The 23245-nt window shown below is 42.7% G+C and overlaps 1 protein-coding gene across 1 annotated transcript in view; it reads left to right on the plus strand.

Moving 5' to 3' along the window:
• The window catches only part of LOC139303967 (sodium channel protein type 5 subunit alpha-like), a 124192-nt gene extending 106407 nt beyond the window's left edge, over positions 1 to 17785 (plus strand). Inside the window, exons 23-31 of the mRNA XM_070927784.1 lie at positions 541 to 695; positions 1126 to 1299; positions 4815 to 4937; positions 7239 to 7514; positions 12000 to 12053; positions 12485 to 12622; positions 12827 to 12931; positions 13957 to 14227; positions 16479 to 17785. Coding sequence (XP_070783885.1) covers positions 541 to 695; positions 1126 to 1299; positions 4815 to 4937; positions 7239 to 7514; positions 12000 to 12053; positions 12485 to 12622; positions 12827 to 12931; positions 13957 to 14227; positions 16479 to 17785 — 2603 coding nt within the window. The remainder of the gene's footprint in view (positions 1 to 540; positions 696 to 1125; positions 1300 to 4814; positions 4938 to 7238; positions 7515 to 11999; positions 12054 to 12484; positions 12623 to 12826; positions 12932 to 13956; positions 14228 to 16478) is intronic.
• The last annotated feature ends 5460 nt before the right edge of the window (positions 17786 to 23245 follow it).

The following is a 23245-nucleotide window of genomic DNA, read 5'->3' on the forward strand; positions in this document are numbered from 1 at the left end:
TACATGTGTCAGATGTAAACACACAGTGAATATCGTCCAGCAGAGTTTTCTTTATTCTAAATTGCTTCTATGAAATTATTTTAAATCATTTTCTGATGTGGGATTATTGTTTACTGGCTCTCTCATGTTGTTGCAGCTGTTTTAAGTGAAAAAGCTCTAAAAACACACTGTACACCACCTACAGTTAGCACCTAGCACCATGACATGACTCTAGGCGAAGGCTAACGTTACCGCTGGATGTGTAAATAATCAGCTGCTTTAAGGTTTTTTTGTATTGTTTGTATCTCAACTTCTATCAGCAAGCACACGTTTCTATTCAATACACGATAAAAGTCAAATATTGTATTAGTTTATACATATATGCATTTTATATATGATGCCAGGATGTATGAACCACCTGAACACCAACACCTGTTGTAAGGCTGTAAAGGATCACCTGAAAGTTGATTGCAGGCTGTAAACGGACAACTTCTCTCTCTCTCTCTCTCTCTCTCTCTCTCTCTCTCTCTCTCTCTCGCTCTCGATGTCTCTCGCCCACAGTGTGCGTTGCCAGGTTTCGGTGCTGTGACATTGACACGACAGCCGGTCTCGGTCAGATCTGGTGGAGAACGAGGAAGACCTGCTACCAGATCGTAGAGCACAGCTGGTTCGAGTCCTTCATCATCTTCATGATCCTCCTCAGCTCCGGAGCGCTGGTCAGACACACACACACACACACACACACACACACACTTTACTGTAGTTTACTTCACTAACTTTAGTTTACTCTGCTTACTTTACTACAGTGTACTCAATAACTTTACTCAACTTTACTTCATTTACTATGAGTTCATTTGTACTTCTGCATTTGTATTTATTTATTTATTTATTTATTTAAAGGTGTGAACTGTATCCATACTTTATAATTAATTTATCAGCATCACAGAAAGAACAAACTTCCCAAACAAAGAAACAACAACCTTCTCCTTCAGACAGCACAGAGATAACTACTCATTTTGCAGAACTATGAACTGAAGCTTATTTTCATATTATGGATCAGATGAATCCACTAAGATCAGATCTGAAGCTGCCTCCAACGTGCATCACCGACAGCTCACTAACGCCCCTCTCTGCTGCCCCCTTCAGGCCTTTGAGGACATCTACATCGAGCAGAGGAAGGTGATCAAGGTGGTGCTGGAGTACGCAGACAAGATCTTCACCTACATCTTCATCCTGGAGATGCTGCTCAAGTGGCTCGCCTACGGCTTCAAGAAGTACTTCACCAACTACTGGTGCTGGCTCGACTTCCTCATCGTCGACGTAAGTCAATGACTGATTGGTTGATTGATTGATTTCTTTTTGGTTCTTTTTTAATAATGTTGATGATGGATTAATGGAATTGATGATGATGATGATAAAGATGAGTTAACAGAGATGATGAGAACAGAGAAGGTGAAATTGATTATTGTAAATCCGATGATGATGATGATGATGATGACAAAAAGATAAAACATTTATATTCATAACAGTGACAATAATCATTCGTTTAAACTGTGGATTATGTCACAGTGATGATGACAATATGACAAATCTGATGATGAAGTCAAGGTGACATTATCTTATTGTTGGTGCAAACATTTAAATGTTAAGACGGCTTAAATATCTTCATTACATTTTCTTTTTTTCTGTTATTCCATCCTTCCTTCCTCACTTTGCTCACACAGAATATCATTTATAATTCTTATAATTTATCTATAATGAATCTAGTTTCCCACATTTCTTTCCGTCCGTCCTGTTTTACTCCAACTGTCCCTTTTCCTCCACCAACTCCTTGATTTCCAGAAGAGAGAAACAGAGAAAGAGGAACAGAGAGAGAGGCTGACAGAGGGCCGATCAGAGGAAACAGAGAGGTTGAAAGAACGATGGAGTGATGGAAAGAGAGGCGTCGTGTGTCGTTTCAGTGCATTTTCAACAGATTATGCAATTACTGTTTTCTCTGAGAGATGGACAGACGGACGGAGAATGAGGAGACGGGGAAGTGGGAAGTAGGGCAGGATAGAAATAAGAGAAATAATGTGTGACAAAGATCTTCATGTAGTAAACTGTCTCTCAAGCTCTTCCTCCTCTTCCTCCTCTCTCCTTCTCCCTCCTTCTCAAATTAAATCAGCCAGTCAGAGGACCAGATATGACTTCGACCTACAGAGCAACCCTATAAACATATTCACAATAACAGAAGACCATAGAACACTTTGTATATCTATATATATTCAGTTCTATCAACGTTTCTCTGTCAGTTTAATTCACTTCAAATGGGCTTCATTGGCAACGTTTACATTCCCAAAGCAAGTGTGGCATAAAACATGCTGTTAGATATACATATATATATATATATACATATATACATATATATATACACACACACAGATAAGCAAAATAATAAAAATCGCCTCCGTCGCTCTCACAAATGAATTTGATGAGAGCATAATTAAGTACAGTAATACTAAAGCAGGTGATATAAATGAAAACAAAGACCAGAGTTGGTCTGAACATGTCATCATCATCATCATCATCATCATCATTATGTCCCAACATAACATCACTTTAGATTTCTCATGAAAAGACGTTTGTGTTGCCAAAGCGTGTGACTGAAAACAGACGGACATTAAACTATTTTTCAAGTCGGTCTTGAAACGTTGACGCAGGTTTTACTCGCTGTAATTTATCTTCCTCTTCTGGAGGACGCTGGTCGTCAGCACATCCCTTCCTGATCCGCAGTCCACAAAACATATTTCCAAAGTTTATCTGAAGCCGATTTGAGCCCAAAACGAGGACTAACGGCAGGAACGATCACAGCAAGCAAAACCTGTTTCAATGCAAGTAAGTAAGTAAAGCTTATTTACAGAGCACATTCAAACAGAGCTGAAGATGACCAAAGTGCTGTACGAAGACAACAGTAAACAACAAGGCCACGTACAGAACTGTAGGGCTTTAGTCTAGATGTAAAAACAGATGCTGCTACTGTGATGTACACATGTGGCTTCTGCTTTCAGACAGTCTTGAACGTATCCTGGATAATCTGTATAGCTTGTGTTCATTTTGAGGTAGTGTGTGTTGCACTAGTTGTCTGGTTGCTCTGAACCACCACTAACATAATGGACTCCATGAATAAAAGGAGCGAGAGACACAGAGAGACAAAGAGAGGAAGAGAGAGAGAGAGAGAGGAGAGTCCAAACTGCCTCAGGCCAAATGATCAGCAGTGGCTTTTTGACCTCTGCACACACACACACACACACACACACACACACACACACACACACACACAGCTTAGATACACACCATACATATGCATGCATTGAGTGGGAAATCTCTCTCCCTCGTTTTCTGGGTGTTTTCCGCCTGGCCGTCTCCATAAATGACACCGTGTGTGGTGACGTTATTATTTGACCGAAGAGGCCTGAAGAGAGAGAGGAAAGAGATGAGTCGAGTCACAGAGATCTGAGACTAGAACCAGAACAGAGTCATTAATAGAGACGGAAAGTGGTGAAAGAAAGACTCACAGTCTTAACTTAAAGCTGCAGTCATCCGTTTTTAGCCACTAGAGGGCAGAAAAACACTGAAAAAGCTGACAAATACAAACCCACCACGTCCGTGTTAGATGAGATAAATTGTAGGGATTCATTGGCAGTAGTTTAACACTAGTTTACTTAATTAAAGAGTAAGAGGAGTATTTTAAAAAATGGCACGCTAAAATACTTTAATAATCTTAATTCTGTACGTCAGACTTTGGTAATCTTAAACTCCACTCAGTCGACGTTTGTGTAACCCACAACCTGTAGATCTCAGTGTTGGGTCAGCTGGCTCAGTTCATCTCTGTGGACCAGATCACCACCATGCGGGTGCTGAGGACATTCAGGGCTCTCCGCCCTCTCCGGGCCGCGTCCCGCTTCGCCGGTATCAGGGTAAGAACCGGCTGAATTCACCTGGAGCTCCGCCCACCCGGACCACCCCGAGACCTGCCGCTCAATCGTGAAAAACCGAACGCACGTGTGGGGCTTAGCTGGCTGGCTTTAGCGGGTTTTGTGGTTTCTGTGTTTGACTAGAGGTTGATGGCTTTGACCAGAGGTAATATCTCAGACTGCTAACGAGCTACAGATACAATATTACGGTTAATTAAGGTTGTAGTGCATCATACTGTACTTATACTTTCTAATACCTAATCAGAAACAAAATCCAAGTATCACAGCTCAGTCTGTTGTATTACCTCTTTATAAAAGCTGTCATGACACAGGACTCACCTGTCCAAGACAAAAAGGTATACACTGACCTTCACAGCCATCGCTCTCTTTTCCACAGTTTGAATGAAGAAGTGAATCCGGTTTATGTGGACGTCGAAGATGAAGTGAATATTAACACATTTACTTTGATTCTTTTGTGATCTGCGGCTTCACCCGAGGAACGCTTCAGTAACATTCAAACATCTTTTGTTTCTAGAACGTCTAGTCAGCGTAGAAGCACTTCCAGCAGCCGCAGCGGTGGACTTTCAGTCGCGAACCTCCTGTCACGCTGCTCAGAACAAAGAAACTTCTGTTTATTCATTCTTCTCTCCTTCCTCTCCTGCAGGAGTCTTCAGCCGGCTGATATTTAACACACCTTTGTCTCTCGTCACAGTTCTGATTGGCTGGTTTCATCTCTGACGTCGTGGTTCAGTCCTCTCCCGCTCCGTCTTTGTCTGGCATTAGATTAGCAGTTAACTGTCCTGCTTCTGTCTTCTGTCTCTCTTCCCCACCCTCCTTCTGTCTGTCCGCCTGCCCCCCCCCCCCCTCTCTCTCCTCCAGGTCTCATTGGTCAGTTTGGTGGCCAACACGTTGGGTTATTCAGACTTTGCAGCCATCAAGTCCCTGCGGACGCTGCGGGCCCTGCGGCCCCTCAGAGCCCTCTCCAGATTTGAAGGCATGAGGGTAAGAGTCAGTATTAATGAAACAAACACACCTGGGCACCTGGATTCAACACCTGCTGACCTGCTGGGAGGACGAGAGGAGTGCTTGTTTTATACATCCACTGTCAAACCGTCAAGATCTACTGTCTGTATTTGTGTTATTTGGACTTCTGTCAAAGAGAAAAGGTGTCGGTAAGAAAGCAAAACAAACAAAGGAAGAGTGGAATGAAACATTTTACAGGTGAGCCTGTGGAAACGGCAGTTAACCCCGATAATGTCATGCGCTGTAAAACGTAATTATTATCATAACTTAGTGAAATCAACTAATATTTCGTTATTAACGTAGTGGAAATATGTTTTAAATAGTCAACTTACAGAATGTGTGGATTTTATCTTCAGAACGTACAGCTGAGAGTTCACTTAACCAGAAGTGATTAGCATGTTAGCCGACTTCCCAGCATGCACGGTTTGGGGGGTTCAAACTCTCTAATTGAACAGACACTTGCCGGTTGTTTCCTTTGACAATAACTGAAAATGCCAAACGTGATTAAGGTTAGCATCATCTTCATCCTTTTCCCCTCGACAGTTAATTTAAATTTCATAACTTGATGGTATTTTGCGTGATGAGTCATTCTGTCAGAGCGGGCGGTAAGAAGATCTTTGTTCTTCTGGAGGTTAGTAACTGAAGCCTACATGATGTAAGGGATGATAAATATAAATCAAGCGCTCCTCTGGTTGAAAGTCCCATTCAAACAATATTTCGGTGCCCAGGTGTTTGAAATAAAAACCCGTCACCTGTGGGGTTTTTTTTTTTTACAGTGTTTTATCATCTCACCTGTTGTCTCATCTTCCCACCTCCTCAGTGTTTCTGCTCTCTGATTGGTTCATCTCGTCCTGTCAGTGTTTCTGTGTGGCTCTGACTTCATTTATTCTTCCTCCTCAGACGTTTTCTCTGTCAGAGAACTCGTGTGTTAAAGTGAACTTTCTGTCCCGTTCATCAGTATTACTGACAGAGTCAAAGAGTCGGCGTCCTGCAGAAACCTCCCTCTGCGATGAGAAACCTAAACCTAAAAGGATCATTTTGTGGTCTGACAGCACTTGAAATATTAATAGTATTTAATAGTACATGTTACAGATGGGAAAGGACATCTTAACTTTCTGATCTTGTGAGAAACAAAGAGAAAAAAAAAAGAAGAAGAACCTGAGTCTCTGTTTGAGATGGAAAGTCCTCTGCTCAGACGGAGGCGAGCAGGATGCTGACTCTGGTTCACGTGCGGTTCAGGACCTGCGTTGCATGCTGGGAATAAAGTCTGAGCTTTCACTCTCCCGTGATCCTCTCTGCTCTTCTTTGTCTGGCTAATAAGATTAGCTCTCATGTCAAATTTACAAATGCTGCACGCTCAGCACCACACTGCACGCTCAGCGTGGGATTCTGGGTAAAAGAGCTGCATTGTGGGAATAACGAGGAGGGCTGGAGTGACAGGTAGATTTCTTTGTGTAGCGCTGACATTAGCTGACTCAGCTCTCACTCTGAGCACCAACAGGAAGGAGGAAGCTGAATTACCCAAAAATATTTCCACAATAAGTCCACTTTCACAAAACGTCCTCGTCCTGCATTCAGGTCACGTGGGAGACTTCAGCTGTCTAAAATGTAAATATTGAGGGACTACATAATAACTATTGGCCAGATTCTCCAGCCCGCCTCAGCCCCACAATGTGAACTCGTGTGTGACGCTGAGGTTAAAGGAGCACATCAAGTTCTGGTTCTGTGCTTGTTGGTCAGGTGACAAGAACATGGACGCCAACATCACTGACCCTGATGTCTGGAAGCATTTCAAAATGTCCTTTTAAAGATCTCCTGAATCTCCCTCAACACAGAAACACATGCGTCTCCGACAGGTTTATGTGTCGTTACTTTAACTTTAAATTCAAAATGCTTCATCGTTACAGTTGAGAACAAATCAAAACCAGAACCAGAAGTTAACGGTGCACAACAGAAGTTAAAGCTCTGAGATCGTGTGTCACCAAACGAAATGCATCTTGGGAGTCGTAGTTGACTTCTCCCCTTCAGTGTTTATGTCCACAGGTACCTTGAGTTTCATGTCCATCTGAGCCTTTTACATATAGAATATCTTTTCGCGTTCTGTTTGGCAGCTCTCATGTGTCTAATAAAACACATCCAGGAGATTTTGGTGTCGGTCTTTACCTGAAAGTTAAACCTGACCAGCGACAGACAGAACTGTTGATGTTTTCCTTAAAGGCGCAGATGACAGTATTTGCTCATGTGGTGTGTTTGTGACCCCGCCTGTCTCCGTCGGTCCAGGTGGTTGTGAACGCTCTGATCGGGGCGATTCCCTCCATCATGAACGTGCTGCTGGTCTGCCTCATCTTCTGGCTCATCTTCAGCATCATGGGCGTCAACCTGTTCGCCGGGAAGTTCGGCCGCTGCGTCAACCGCACCGGCCACATCTACGAGGCGGCCTTCATCAACAACAAGTCCGAGTGCGAGGCGCTCAACGACACCTCGCTGTTCTACTGGACCAAAGTCAAGGTCAACTTCGACAACGTGGGGGCCGGATACCTGGCTCTGCTGCAAGTGGTGAGAGACGGCGTCAGGGCTTCTTACAAAGGGAGGGAGAGTCTGGAGCTCAGCTGATACCTTTTAAGAGTTATTTACACTTATTGTCATCAGACACGTCATAGAAACGTCTTTTTCTCTCTTTCCCAAAAGGCAACTGGGAGGGGAACTTTCACTGCAAAGATTTCCCGCTCGTATCAAATAATTCAAGGCCTTTAGAAGTATGTTTCAAGGACGTTTACAACATGGTTCATTTTTCTTGATTTGTATTGGAAACAGGTTTAAATAATCTCACCGCTCAAGAATAGACAAAAACGACTTTTTGAAGTCAATATTGATATTTGAGAGGTTTCTTTTTAATTGCTGATGTTATATTTTCCATTTTAAACATTATAAAATATAGTTCCTCTGCCTCTCACTGGCTGTTGTTTGCATCTAAAACTAAACAGGAAGTGGTTGACAAACCAAAGAATAGATCAAAGTTCTGGATTCTGCTTCACGGTATTATTAAAACCGTCTCTCCAGCTGTCTTTATTTTAAAGCTCCTCTCTTTCCTGCGACTGTCGTCCAGATCTCATTTCATTTTACCTGCAGTCGCTCACACACACACAGCACTGGTGTCAATCAGAACTTATTTCTCGTCAGCCGACGTATATGCTGATGTTGTTTTATGGCTAACGTATCAGTATATATATACCAGTTTATGAGTCCAGCTGTAGTTCACAAAAAACCTCCTGCAGAGGTTCTTTAAGCATCTAATCCTCAACAGAATGAGAGCATGTGGATCATTAGAACACTGTCAGCCATTTTTGTGTGTCAGGCAGTAAACAGAGGGGGGGGGGGGGGGTTCTTGCTGCCCGGTGATTCGTGATACATTAGGTGTCTTCTTAAGTGGCTTTTAGACACGTAAAAACACCTCCAGTGCTTCATTTGAAGCGTGGGTCGGGACTTTTCTTGCAGCACAAAGAAAATATGACTTTCACTCAACACGCTGTTCTCTTGAACTCTTGAACACACCTCCATCGTGTTTTCAAAAAACGCATTCAGTCGCAGAGACGACGGAGACGACGGGGGACAGTTTCTCCAGACTCTGAAGCCGGAGGACATTCGGTGTCATCGCAGCATCTGTACGAAGTGTTTACGTGAAGAAACGGAGGCACAAAGTGAAAAACCGAGTGTCTCCTCCACAAACCGTGGGAGGATTGACTTTTCTGCCCCCCCCCCCTCTTTTCTTTTTAATTTTCCTCCCACACCTGTTCTTCATCACTCTCACTTCTGACTTTCTCCTTCTCTCTTTGTCTCCATTTGATTTCTCTCTCACTGTCCGTCCTCTCTGACTCAGCGTCTCTCGCCTCTTTAATTAAGCATTTCTTATTATACTGAACTTAGAAGAAAATGTATGGACCTTAATGTATTTGCTTTAACGTATTATGTAACTCATAATAATAAATAATGAATTGTATTTTTATAGAACACAGAAGTTATTAATACCATGAATGTACATGGGTATTTCATAAAGTATAATAGTAATCAATAAAAACTGTTTTAGCAGTAATCTACAAAGTATTGCAGACAACTTGACATATTAATTGTCATGACATTTATTAATGTGCAGTATTTGTCAACAATTATAACTCCTCCTATGAGGACATATTTTATAATATTACAGCTGAATTTGCCTGTATTTTTATTTATTATCAGTTTATACAGCAGCCTCCAGAGTCAACAAATACATTAATAAACACTTTTATCTGCTCACACCGACATTACAATGCGTCATAAACCATTTATTAAATGTTTATATACTGATTATTAGAAATCACAGACTATTTTTGTGGCTACATAAACATTTCTGAGGCGGTTTTAGTCTCCTGGCTACAGTCCTGCTGGCTTTCTCTCATTCCGTCAGTTTTCTTTCTTCATTTTTCTCTTTCCCCCTGTATATCATTTCATTTTCCTCCCTCTCCTCGTCCATTCCTTCGTTTGTCTCTCTTTCATCCCTCCCACCTTGTCTCTCCATCGTCCGTTATTAAACACAACATGAACAAAACCAATTACAGCCACTGCGACTCCTCCTCCTCCTCCTCCTCTTTCCATCTTCGCTTTCTTTCCTTACAAGACTTCATTTCCCTCCTGCTTCCTTTCTCTGTTTCTCTTTCTTTCTCTACTTCGCTCTCTCTTTTCTTTCTCGCACTCTGTCGCCCACCACGGGAGTCCTGAGAGCCTCCAATCAATCAGCGTCTGAGAGGCTTTTATTTTTAGAGCGACTCCAGCCAAGTGGGAGGGAAATGGAGAGATGGAGGGGGAGAGAGAGAGGGAGGGAGGGAGGGAGGAAGAAAAAGTACAAGTGGAGTAAGAAAATTAAGGTTGAAACAGCAAATGGAAAGAAAGAAACAGCAGTGACGGGAGAGAGATGGAGCGATGGAAAGAGATAATAAAGAGGGGAGGGACAGGGATTCAAGGGAAAGTGAAGATGGACAGATGTGGGATGGATGGAGGGAAGGTGAGAAGTTGGAGGTGGGTGAGGCTGAAATGGAAAAAAAGAGGGTTGGAAGGTCACAGAAAAAGGAAATGATAGAGGAACGGACTAAGACAGTAAAGGAGAGGGAGGTAAGAGGAAGAAGAGGAAGAGATGAAGAGGGATGAAGGGAAAGAATAATGGAGGAAAAGAGTGACGCAGAATGAAAGAGAGAGAAACAGGAAAACTAGGTGAGGAAGTTGCCGGTCGGCCTGCTGCCCCTTCACCCTCCGCCGCTGAGAACTTCAGAGTTGTCAGGGTATACGGTTGCCCCGGCAACGAGCCTCTCAGCACCTCTCCGTGTTTGGTTGGTCGGCGTGGCAACGGTTGGCGGGGGCAACCCTTCCATTAGCATCTGGAAATAGCTCCACGCCGCAAAAATGATGCAGGGAGAGAGTTCACTGAGCTCGGCTTCAGGATCCGGCGACATCTGGTTCTGAACCCTGAATTATCAGAATGGACTGTTTGTTCTGACGGTTAATTATTCATTTAAAAAAGTAGTTACACTTCTTCAATGATAATGAACTTTTCAAGCAAAGACATTCTAGAAAAGGCACCTGCAGTAAATTGACATTCATGTAGTCAAATGACAAAACATCGACATCCATCTTCACCCGACTCGACTCATTGATTAATGGTTTGGTCAAATATTTTGTGAAAAGTCATCACAATTTCCATAAAATTCTTTTTTTTAGACACCAACACCTACAAATATTCAGTTTATCATCTCACAAAGCAACAAAAATGTGTCATCTTTGCTTACAAATTGACCTCAACAATGAATTAATTACCATGAACTTGAAAAGTTTAAAATGAGTTTTCTGTTGACCAATGAATCGACTGGTCGCTTCAGCTCCTAGTGGACATACTACAGTCTGGTTAACATGTGGATGACTGAGACACCTGTAAACGTCTTCACAGCCGTTAAAAAAAAGACTCGTCGTCTTTTACAGCGTGCCCCGACTCGCTCACATCCGACAGACCATAATGATAACAGGTGATTTCAGGTCTGACTGACGGACGGACGGCGCCCACTCACACCAAAGTATTCTGCTTCTTCCACCTGCTCTTTCTCTTCCCTTCATCTTTTTTTTAATTTTTTATCTCAGTCGTCTGTCTCCTCCCCACTGAGGAAGGAAGTCCATAAAAGGACTTGTTGATCTTTCATTGAGAAAAACACAGCGGCGGTGTTTCCATGGCGCTCTGACTCTCTCTGTCTGTCTGTCTGCTAAAATAAGAAGGTTGCTTCAAGATCCCTTTTGTTCAGTTATTCACTCGAGTGCAGGAACTGTGCAGGACGTCGTCTTGGTGACGAGGCTGCAGAGAAACTGATTGGAGGTCCAGCAGAAGGATTATTATTTAAGAGAACAGATACTGTAGTTAGTGTTACTGAAGACTACTGAAGAAGAGTACATTCACTATATGGCCAAAAGTATGTGGGTCTGTTTTTCCTGCTTTGGGCCTTTTAGTCTTTTTAAGAAATGGATTCCCCAGTTTGGTGTGGAAGAACTGGACTGAGTCGTGAGACTGAAACCAGAAGAGTGGAGGCAAAGCAATTTACTAATGACCCCTTAATCACAGGTCTTCTGTCCAATGAAAAGCAAGATTTTAAACGCTTTAGATAAACTGAAGGATTACGTTTCCCTTTATAGGCGAAGACAATTCTGCTTCTCTTTAACGCATTTAAACCCTCTTTGGATTAGCTAAAAAAAAATAATACAGTCACAAAGCTGAAGATGTCTGTTTTCCTTGAGACACATGTTCATGGTTTGAATAAGTCTGAAGAGGTAAACAGCAAAGATTAGAGAAAAGTAAAAGAAATCTTCATCTGTTCCCATGAATCACCTCGTGACCCTCGGGCTGAGTTTGCCGCCTCTTCAGTAGATTATAGAGATCATATTGTTATTATGTGATTTACTCTTTAATGTGAGGCCCAATCAAATGGCTCAGCTCGTCACCGTTTAATTATTTGTTCTTTTGTTTCCAAGGCAACCTTCAAAGGCTGGATGGAGATCATGTACGCAGCGGTGGACTCACGAGCTGTGAGTGAAAGAGAGAAAAGTTTGAACTTGAATGTTCCTCTGAGTTCGTTTTCACCGTCAGATTAAAAATGAAAGCTCAGACAAAATGAACCAACGAGAGTTTCCAGTTGGTAAAATTAGACCTCAGATAAAAAGATGCTGTTGGATTAGGCAGCTCAGTTCACACGAAATTCCATATGTACACATGGAAATGAGAATAATTCACTAGATTAAATTAAGAATAAAAGGCAAAATGAGATTAAAATGTATAAAGAGTAATAAAAGATATCTATGTGAGATTAATACTGAGGTGAGAGAATGAGATGAGTCGGATTAGGTGACAAGATCTATGAATTAGATGGGAAGTAATAAATAAAGTGAGGAAGAGGAAGGTAGCTGATGTGAGACCAGTGAGTTTCAGATGGATCAGGATCTGTGTTTGTTCCCGTCAGGTTGAGGAGCAGCCCATCAAGGAGATCAATCTGTACATGTACCTGTACTTCGTCATCTTCATCATCTTCGGCTCCTTCTTCACCCTCAATCTCTTCATCGGTGTCATCATCGATAACTTCAACCAGCAGAAACGGAAGATGAGTACCACAGCAGAAACAGTCCATGTGTCTACAACAGATAAATAACATATAAAATGACTTTCATTAGTTTATTTGTTCATAATGCAAGTAAAAGAGCGTGTTTGTAGATTTAGTGGAGTAGCTGGAGTTTGAGACGGTGTGAGGCAACATGGTGCTGTCCTGCTCGGTGAAAATAACCACGTTGTTGTTGGGTTTGTTCACTTAGGAGGGCAGGACATCTTCATGACGGAGGAGCAGAAGAAGTACTACAATGCCATGAAGAAACTGGGCTCCAAGAAACCTCAGAAGCCCATCCCCAGACCTCTGGTACCAACACACAGCACGCTTCGAAATACAAACACAGATGAATCTCATCCTGGCCAAAAATAGTACAATTCACGATGGATTCATTCATTCATTGATGGAAACATCCAGGCGTGTACGTGTTGAATAGTTCCCGTATTTTATTTTATTATACGTTTTCATTATAAGTCTCGACTTAACCCGAAATCAGCCTTGTGTTATCGCATCAGACGTCAAATCAAGTTCATTTATCCAGAGCACATTTTCAAACAACATGTTTAATTAAATAAACAGGTAAATGTAAAAGGCAAACTGGTTAACACTCGTGTCGTCACGGTGATGTCAGTGTCGATGAGACAGGACGTATAATTTCCAACAGAAGAAGAAAGAGGAAACCAACACATCTTTGCAGATATGAATGACAGTTAACTAGTGAAGATGAGGTTGTAATGTATCTTCTCTTCCCTCGTCCTCCCTCTTTGTCATGATAAAATAAAAGCCAGTATTCCAATAACAGCCAAGTGTCGGATAGCGGCACAAACAAATAATAAAACCGGATAAAAAAATGTTGAGGGGAGAGTGACTTTACCTGGCCGACGTGATGAATTCAGCATCATGTACACTTCAACTTCCTCGTAACATCGTAGTCAAATAAACACGCCGCTTCCTGCAGATGTTTCACATTAAAAGCCTGCTAGAAGCCTTTTAATGTGAAACATCTGTGCAGGAAACTTAACAAAGTTGAAGAAACTGGAAAACATAGTGACTGAAAACAGTTTTTGATGGAATTAGTGCTGTAGAAATGAATGTTGAGTCAGCAGATCAGAAAACAGGGAGGCCTCTTAATAAAATATGATCAAATATGAAACAGGGAAGATTAGAATGACAAGCTGTTCATTTCTACGACAGATACACGACTTATAAAACAGGGAAAATAGAAATAAAGTCTATGAAATGAGACCAACACCAATCAAAACTAAGAACAAAACTGAAAATTTAAAAATGCTGATTGAATAATAACACCAGAAATCAAACCTCTCTCCCTCCAGAACTCTCTGCAGGGCTTCTTCTTCGACCTGGTGGGGAAGCAGGCGTTCGACATCATCATCATGGTGCTGATCCTCTTCAACATGATCACCATGATGGTGGAGACGGACGAGCAGTCGCCCCAGATGGAGTACATCCTGAACAAAGTCAACCTGGCCTTCATCATCGTCTTCACCTTCGAGTGCCTCGTCAAGATCGTGGCGCTGCGATGCTACTTCTTCACTGTCGGCTGGAACATCTTCGACTTCGTGGTCGTCATTCTCTCCATCGTCGGTGAGTTCAAATGTGTCGCGCTGACTTCCAGCGAAAAGATTAAACCAACAGATTTTCCAGGAACCAACAAAAGTTCAAAGGTTTCGCGAAGGATTTCCAACAAGCACCAAAGAACAAGTAACCGTTGAGCTAGAGTTACAAGACGAAGTCAATCAAAGATGGAGTAAAACTGTTTTTAACACATCATGAGGTACGTGTGTTAAGGTACACATAAATGTATTTTTTGTTTCATTTTAAATTAGAGCAATATATTTTTTGTGCATTAACATCTGTTTGATGATGATGGGAGGAATTTTGTGTCACCTGTAACAAATGAAGATTTTGCAAACTGTCCTATAATCATCCAATGACGAGCGTCATCACCACTTTATAAACACATGCTTGTTTGCATTATTAGCTTTGTGACAAAATGTCCTCATTCATACTCATTCATAGTCTAAAATACAATACTTAAAGCTGCATTGAGCGCTGTTTGACCACAAGAGGGCACTCAAGAACAAACTCAGAGGCACACAGCCCTGATGCACAATCAGCTCTTTAGCCGCTACGTGTTCCACTGGCAGCTAAAATTCCTCATAGATCTAAACTGGTTGCTGAACATCTCACATTACTCCCAATAAATTCAATGTTAAACTTACTTTCAGAACCAGCTTCTTGCTATGGAAGCTACAGAAGAGGCAGATACAGTATCCAGGATCGACCAATCAACTCTCAACTCTCAAACTCTTCTTCAAATAAAGATATCATTTCCTAAATTTCATTATTTTTATTAGTCTGAATTATAGAGGATACATTCTTCAAACGTGCATACATGTACTGTGTGTGTGTGTGTGTGTGTGTGTGTGTGTGTGTGTGAGGCAAGTATCTGTCAAAGTGACCATCCGGGTGGCCTTGATGTTTTACCCTGCACCAAGGTCCCGTATGGTCACATACAGAACCACACACACACACACACACACCAGTCTACAGAGGCAGAGCAACCCTAAGCAGGTAATTTAGCTATCAGTGTTGTGACAAGATTGTGTGTGTGTGTAATTAAGTGTGCGGCCGTGTGTGTGCGTGTGCGTGGACGTGTGTTGCGTGCACGCTCGGACTCGGCTGCCTGGGGGAGGTGAAGGTAACAGCAGCAATCAGAGCTGCCAGAGGGCGGTCCCTGGAGACAAATCAAACATGATTGACCTGTTACATCAGCTGTGTGTGTGTGTGTGTGTGTGTGTGTGTGTGTGTGTGTGTGTGTGAGAAAGATGTCAGGATGGGGGGGGTAGTTGAGTTGATGTACGATGTGATGGTGATTCCCTCTCGACTCCCCCCTGCTCATCCCTTCCATCACCTATAACTCAACACAGGGAGACGGATGAAAGATAGAGGTGTGTGTGTGTGTGGGTGGGGGGGGGTTTGTGTGTCTGGGGGGGGGGGGTGACAGGCCAGCTCCTCTTTGAGTTTATCATTCCCGGATAACAAGGAAAAGATGGATGAATTACAGTGTTTGACTTGCTGTTAGAAGGGAGAGACGGCTCAGCCCTCCAGAACCAATTACTCACGGTGTAATCACAGCAGACCTGCCACATAAAGACTGAAATATCCAAACGGAGAGCTTTTAGATGATGTAACTCACAGGAACGTCCTCAAGGAAAAGAAAACTAATAGTCTTCAGCTAATCGATTTCAGGCGATATAAACTGAAAGATCCAGAAAATAGTTTCTCCTGTGTTCGTGTCTCTGCAGATGAAACAGTCCTGCAGGACCCTTAAAATCTTGTTCCTATCAAGAATCAAAGCGTTTTTGTGATTATTATTCAAAAATGTGTAAATGTTCCGTTTAGGACTAACGGCTGGTAGCTGATTGATTTAAAAATTGGATTGGACCAAGACCCTAACTACCAATAAATGAACCAGTTGACTAAGAGGGTGAAGCACTTGTAACTCCGGTCTCCGACAGTCATGTTGGAGGTCTGCAGCTCTGCGGGGAGCTGGGAACCGATCATTTCACCGCTAATCAGAAGCTGTTAGCTCACTGGCTAGCTGAACCTTCACTGGATAGTTAATGTACCGACACAAAGTCAGGGCGAAGAGATTATAAACTGCAGCATGTTAGTAAGCAAACTGGATCCAGTTGACTTCGGACACGTGCAAAAATATACAGTTATGCATCTTTATATGCATACGAATGTCTGCAAGTGTATAAAAACAATACGTATCCATACAGGTATAAACAGGTATACGATTTTCATTTTCTTTCTTATTATTCTTCAGGTATCGTGCTTGCTGACATCATCGAGAAGTACTTTGTGTCGCCAACGCTGTTCCGAGTGATTCGATTGGCTCGTATCGGACGGATTCTGCGTCTCATCAGAGGCGCTAAGGGCATCCGGACGTTACTGTTCGCCCTCATGATGTCCCTTCCTGCTCTCTTCAACATCGGGCTCCTCCTCTTCCTGGTCATGTTCATCTACGCCATTTTCGGCATGGCCAACTTCGCCTACGTGAAGCGGCAGGCGGGGATCGACGACATGTTCAACTTTGAGACGTTTGGGAACAGCATGATCTGCTTGTTCCAGATCACCACCTCCGCCGGCTGGGACAGCCTGCTCAGCCCCATCCTCAACAACTCCCCCGAGGAGTGCAACCCTAACATCCCCCACACCGGCACCACCGTCCGGGGGAACTGTGGGAACCCGTCGGTGGGCATCACCTTCTTCGTCACCTACATCATCATCTCCTTCCTCATCGTGGTGAACATGTACATTGCCATCATCCTGGAGAACTTCAGCGTGGCCACGGAAGAGAGCACGGAGCCGCTGAGCGAGGACGACTTCGAGATGTTCTACGAGGTTTGGGAGAAGTTCGACCCGGAGGCCACGCAGTTCATCGAGTACGCCAAGCTGTCAGACTTTGCCGACTCGTTGTCGGAACCGCTGCGCATTGGCAAGCCTAACAAGATCAAACTGATCTCCATGGACCTGCCCATGGTCAGTGGGGACAAGATCCACTGCCTGGACATCCTCTTTGCCTTCACAAAGCGCGTCCTGGGTGAGTCGGGCGAGATGGACGCCCTCAAGCAGCAGATGGAGGAGAAGTTCATGATGGCCAACCCGTCCAAGATCTCCTACGAGCCAATCACAACAACTCTGAGGCGCAAACAGGAAGAAGTCTCCGCCACGGTGATCCAGAGGTGCTACCGCCGACACCTGGTGAGGCGGCAGATGAAAGCCGCTTCCTACATGTACCGCCAGATCACCACACCTCGGCATGCAGGAAGTGAAGGTGAAGAAGGCGGCGAGGTAATGTTCGGGGAGGATGCACCTGAGAAAGAAGGGCTGATTGCTGCCATGATGAGGGAAAACTATGGTTCGAGTTTGTTAGGGATGGAGCGCTCGGAGACAATTTCCTCCACCTCGTCCCCACCGTCCTACGACAGCGTGACGCGAGCCACGTCAGAGATCTTTCACCCGCTCGCTGTCAAGACAGAAACAGTCGCTGTCGAGACAGCGGGCAGCGAACCGAGCGAACAATCACCGACAGCGGTCGACCCTGACGGACAGCAGGAAACAGTACCATAGCGGGAACCAAAAAGCAAAAAAAATTACCGAGGATTAATGAGGATATCCTGTTTGTTCTTTTGTTGACTGAATGTACCAGAGGCGGAGAAGCTATGAGCGAGGAACTGCAGGAGGAGTCGAGCGAAGGAGCAAACAAAGTGGAATATTTACTACCTTTAATGTTATTTCCTGTTCCCTGTCGAGATTCAATAGACTCGACTCAACAGCGTTTTTGGAGTTTCTTAAAGGGAAGCAGAAAAACTGCAATAACACAGAGGGAGTCCCCGTCTGTCAAGTCAACTCTGCCTTTGTTGGAGTAAAAGACAGAAGCGTGGATCCCTTTGACCTCTTGGGTCTCTCGTGTCGACCGCAGCCGGTGGTTCGGAACACCGGCTGACCTTTGACCTCAGCTACAGGGGGTCAGAGGGGTCAGAACAGCTATATCAGATGTATCCATCATTTATTGGCCTGGGGGGTTTGTGCCTTCCCACAGTTGATCAATATTCTCAGAGTACGCCTGGCTGTGGGAGTGATGGCGATCCGCGTGGTGTTTTCTCGACACGTTAACAGTCGACGGCTTTCTGACTGACTGAAACTCGAGAGAGGAGGGAAAGTGATGACGACGTGATTTTAAAAAATGTTTTCGTAGTAAAAGTATAACTTTGTTGATGTTACCAGTCTTTTAATAGCGGTACGATTATTACTATTTTTTATATTTTTTAGAGTAAGTTGAAGAAAAAAAATAAGTAGTCTCTCTCTCTCTCTCTTTCGACTTAGTGGCACTAAGCTAAGAGAAAGTGGCTGAACCACCACGTTGTAAAAGATGAGAGGAGAGGAAGCGGTCAGGAAAAACAACAACTCCAAACACCTGAGAAGCAACTTCATCTGTTTTTGTTGGCAGTTTTGCACTTTTGAGTTTACATGTCACTTTACCGCGCCTGGGCAAAGACACATTGAAAAAGGGTCTGGGATGCATTTATTTTTCCTCTGAAGACCTTTGAGATAACACCAAAAACTGATAGAAGTGCACAATGAGATTTTCTACACCGTCCCGGACTCTTCCAACATGTGTTTTGCCCTGGTGGTGAACATCCTCATGTCCGTCACTTCTTTGGCCGGTGGGTGATTTGTCTAAAAGTCCAGATTTAAAGTAGATTTGCTTTTAGCTTCACGAACAAACTTGAACTCCTGACTCCTGCTGCTTTACTACATTGCATGAGGAGAAAATTGGAAGTTACAGGCTTGTAGTCAACGTGACGTGACGTATGATTTGGCAAGAATAAAGCGTTCACATATGTTGTCAAAAGCTGAGTTAAATCAAATGAAAGTCTCAAAGAAAATCAACAATTTGATGCAAAAAGTTCATCAAGTGAATTTACTTTTATCCTCTTTAATCCAAATTGAAAGTAATTTAATTAAGCTTTGCTAAAGAGAAAAAAAATCACAAATCTATTTATGAAACGTTCATATCACAATACCCTGAAGGTGTTAACACCTCAGGTTAATTTACCTTCTTTCAAAGCAGGGTAAATATTGTTTAGTGCAGTTCAAGGACCAGACTGCTGGTTTGAGATAAGCTTAGCAGAGAAAATATAAACTCATAGAAAATATGTTTAAGCTGTTTTTAAAGCCATGAATAAAGTTTGGGATTAAATGTCGCTGTACGAACTTTTTTGACAAATCACCCGCTGTCATTATCTATCCGTCTGGTCTGAGTTCGGCTCAGCACACACAAGATCTTAAACCAGATTCTTCGAGGCTAAACGGGCTTAAAATCTTTGAGGTGTCGACCAGCCCCGACCGGAGTGCGACAATCAACTCAGCGCATCAAGCATCAGGATTTCTCTCAGTTTCGTTTCATGAAAAGCTCACGCTGATCTTCATGATCTGGCGTTTGATCGGTCATCAGTGTCCTGGAAAAACACAAAACTGTTCCGGGGTTATGGGTCAGTCCACTGCTGAAACCGCGGTCAGACGGTTTCTGCTGTTTTCAGTGCAGTTATACACGTTTCAGCTGCATTTCTGTTTTACCAAAGTTTCTCGACATGTTACGTTCAATAAGAAGATGTTTCACCAGACGTATCTTTTAGATGTGATATCGTTTTTCATCAAATACTTTTTTCAGGAAAATATTTCGAACAAAATATACAAGCTAGACCTGGAGTCATTTAGAAAATGGCTGAGGGTTTTTTTTTTTCCAGAACACTGGTGTGACGACGCTGAAGGCTTTTCTGCTTCCTGTTTCCGCTAAACGATATGAAGAGTTTCATTTGAAATGTGGGGAAATAAATGAGTAAATTCTGAATGATTGATTCTCATTTGGAGGTCGTTTTCTAGTCGAAAAGTATTTTATTTTTCCCCTGAAGGGTATCTGAGACTCTTCAAATCAAAACACCACCTTATTTATTTATTTATTTATTGACTTTGTTTTCTGGTTGATTGCTTTATTTTATCTAAGATGTTGTTGTCATTTTTGCACGTTTTAGCGGCGCCCTGGAGGAGAAGCGGAGGCCGAGCGAGACGGCTCTTTATCCATTTTGCACAGAGAAACAAAAAAAACAAACCGCGTCTAGCAATAACGGTTTGCCGATAACTTTTAAGTGAGTTCTTAGGTAACACTCGACTTCACAGGAGCTTTTTCTCACTGTATGAATCTATGGAATAATGTTCGGGGAAATAGTGAAAATGCACAGTAACACTCGAAGCATTTGTTGAAGTCTGATAAATGGCGGTTTTCCTCTTGCAGCACGGAGAGTGTTACTGTGGTTTTACAGACACACGGGTGAATACACTGGCAGCAACCTGCTGTGAAGCCGTGTTACCGCTTGTTTTTATTAAGATGAAGTGTCAAAGTGTGTGTACAGCGTTTGTTCAGTCTGCTTTGATCTCAATATTTCGAACAACCTCTCTCTCTCTGTCTCTGTTGTCGTGGTCACCCGAGGGATCTTTACTAAACGCTTTACTAGACTAATTAAAAAAGGAAAAAGAAAAAAAACTATTTTACTGGCACCGTCTGGACTCTATTTCTACTAGATTCTATTGAGAATAGATAACCATATAAACTAGGTAAATACTTAAGACACTGCTGAACTCTGCTGCGAGGCGTATTTCAGGTTGCAGTTGTGCTGAAGGGCTGTTTTCAGTAGCAATAGACCCAGAGTGTGCCTGCTACATACGAACCCCAACACTCCAAGCCATGCTTTCCCATTGGTTGATTGATAACGTGCTTGATTGACGGACTGGTTGATTCTTTGATTTCTTGACTGGCAGATTGAGTGATTATTTGATTGGTTTAACATTTGGTTGGTTGATTGAAGAATTGATTCTTATGCTTTTTGATATTGAACGAGGTTCACGGTCCCCCACCGCCCCCCTCCATCACTGCTGTGACTCTTCCTCATAAGCCGTCGAACAAACAGCACAGAGAGCTGATTGGCTGATTTAGTTCTGTATTTTACATTTTTAAACGGTCAGAAAGGTTCAGATTCACTAAAGTCTGCAGGAAAAAGTGCATTTCGTCCTGCCAACAGTTTTACAGATGCCTCTTTTACGGTGGTGCCCTACGGGGAAATGCTTTTTGGGCTGTAGGGGATTTTTTTTTGTGGCCACTAGTGGACACTGGCAGTAATACTGACTCGCTCCACTTAATACATCCATGCCTCACAATATCAGTACAACGGACAAGGGAAAAAATGCACAAAATGGCCCTCACAGTGTGACTTTAGTGAATCTGGAGCTCAGACTCTGGTTTGCACTGAGCACAAAAACACAGTTGAACATTTACTGTCAGCGTCAGGACAGTTAACTGGTATAAAGCTCAGAGTTCTGTGTGAAACCAACACTGAAGCATTAAAACAAAGACCAACCTCAGCTCTCTGTACCCGAACGTCTCTCTGTACCGACTGTATGAGGTGAAGAAAGATTGAAAAAAGCTGGAAACCTTCAAAATAACTCCCAACATGGGTACAAAAGATGGAGAAAAGAAAGTCTGTGTCACTTTCTTTCCTGTTCTGATGTGAAAAACTTCAAATTGAAAGCAAACGTAAACTCCCGCTTTGGAGGAAAACCACCGTCTTTGCCCTGAGCTGTGGGTCAGTCCATGTGGTGCTACCAAGGGGTTTGGAAGAGTCCATATTAAGATCGGAGGGGGGTGTTAAAACACAAACTCAGACTGAGAATCTCTGCTCCTTCCTGCCTTCTTGTCCCCGTTTCAAAACCAAAAGCTGCTTTGTCATCTTCGAAACAAAACGACAAACATCTACGTACCAACGCGGAGGAAACGCACAGGAAACAAATGGTTTCATTGTTCATTATTATTACTGTTGTTACTATTAACTGTGTGATAAATGCAATACAACAGTTATGTAAACAGGCGGTGAGTGATGCTGTATCTTATTTACAGTATGAGGATAATAATAACAATGATGTTTTTACTTTTTTCGTCGTCATGGATTTGGTTTTTCCAGACATCCTCTCACTGCTTAAACCACCGTCGCCCCGTTTACACCGCAACTGGTTTCACAACGGTTGTCAAACTGGTTTCATCAGGTCTCCGGCTTCATATCAGTCCCCCAGAAACCTCATATCTCGAGAAAGTTGCCTTTTTCAGGAACGGAGGGGAGAATATGTTGAATGTTTCCCCTCCTGACACGAATCGTCTTTTATTTCAGCCAAAATTGGGAAAATTTCTCTCATTGTTGATGTCGATTTTAAGACAAAATGAGGCTGCTGACAGTCCAAGTACACACAGTACAAGTACATCTAGTTGGAAGATATAAATCACTAAGTTGGAGATAAGAGGTTTCTTGAGTTTTATTGTGTTTTTGCTGGGTTGAGCAGATACAGTTAGAGGGTGAAAACCTTGTAACTCCAAAGATGTAACTTATGGGACTCCAATGATTTCTAAAAGCTTAAATTTCACAACAAAATAGTGAACAAAGTCCTTCGAGGGCTGAAGTCCGAGTCACTGAGCTGCTCAAATGTTTAAATGTGTAATGTTTCCATAATTTTAAAGTCTATTTTAAAAACATCCAAAAATGAGAGACAAACAACGAGTTACAAGGTTTTCCTCTGACCTCAGTGGTCGCTCTGCAACCGTTGGCCGGTGAAACCTCGGTGTAAAGGAGGCGGAAGCCGTGCCTCAGTGACCCCACCTTGGTGTTTTAGAGACAATAATAATAATTACGATGATTATAATATGAATATATATAAATATATATATATATATATACTTTTTAGTACTTTGAGTTGAAATACTTTTTAGTATTTTGCAAATACATGTCTCTGTATATAAAACAAAAGCCTCCTGTAATAAACGAGAAAAAAATTTAATACTGAACCCGTTGTGATGGTTTTATTTTATTATTTCTGTGTGTGTTTTTATGAGTTTTCATAAAAGGTCAGTTCACTCAGCGGAGTCTTGTGATTGGTTCGCTCGCTCCACGTGAACGCGATGTTCCTGCTTTCATTCACACCGCAGTC

The sequence above is a fragment of the Enoplosus armatus genome, chromosome 21, assembly GCF_043641665.1.
Source record: "Enoplosus armatus isolate fEnoArm2 chromosome 21, fEnoArm2.hap1, whole genome shotgun sequence".
Lineage (NCBI taxonomy): Eukaryota > Metazoa > Chordata > Actinopteri > Centrarchiformes > Enoplosidae > Enoplosus > Enoplosus armatus.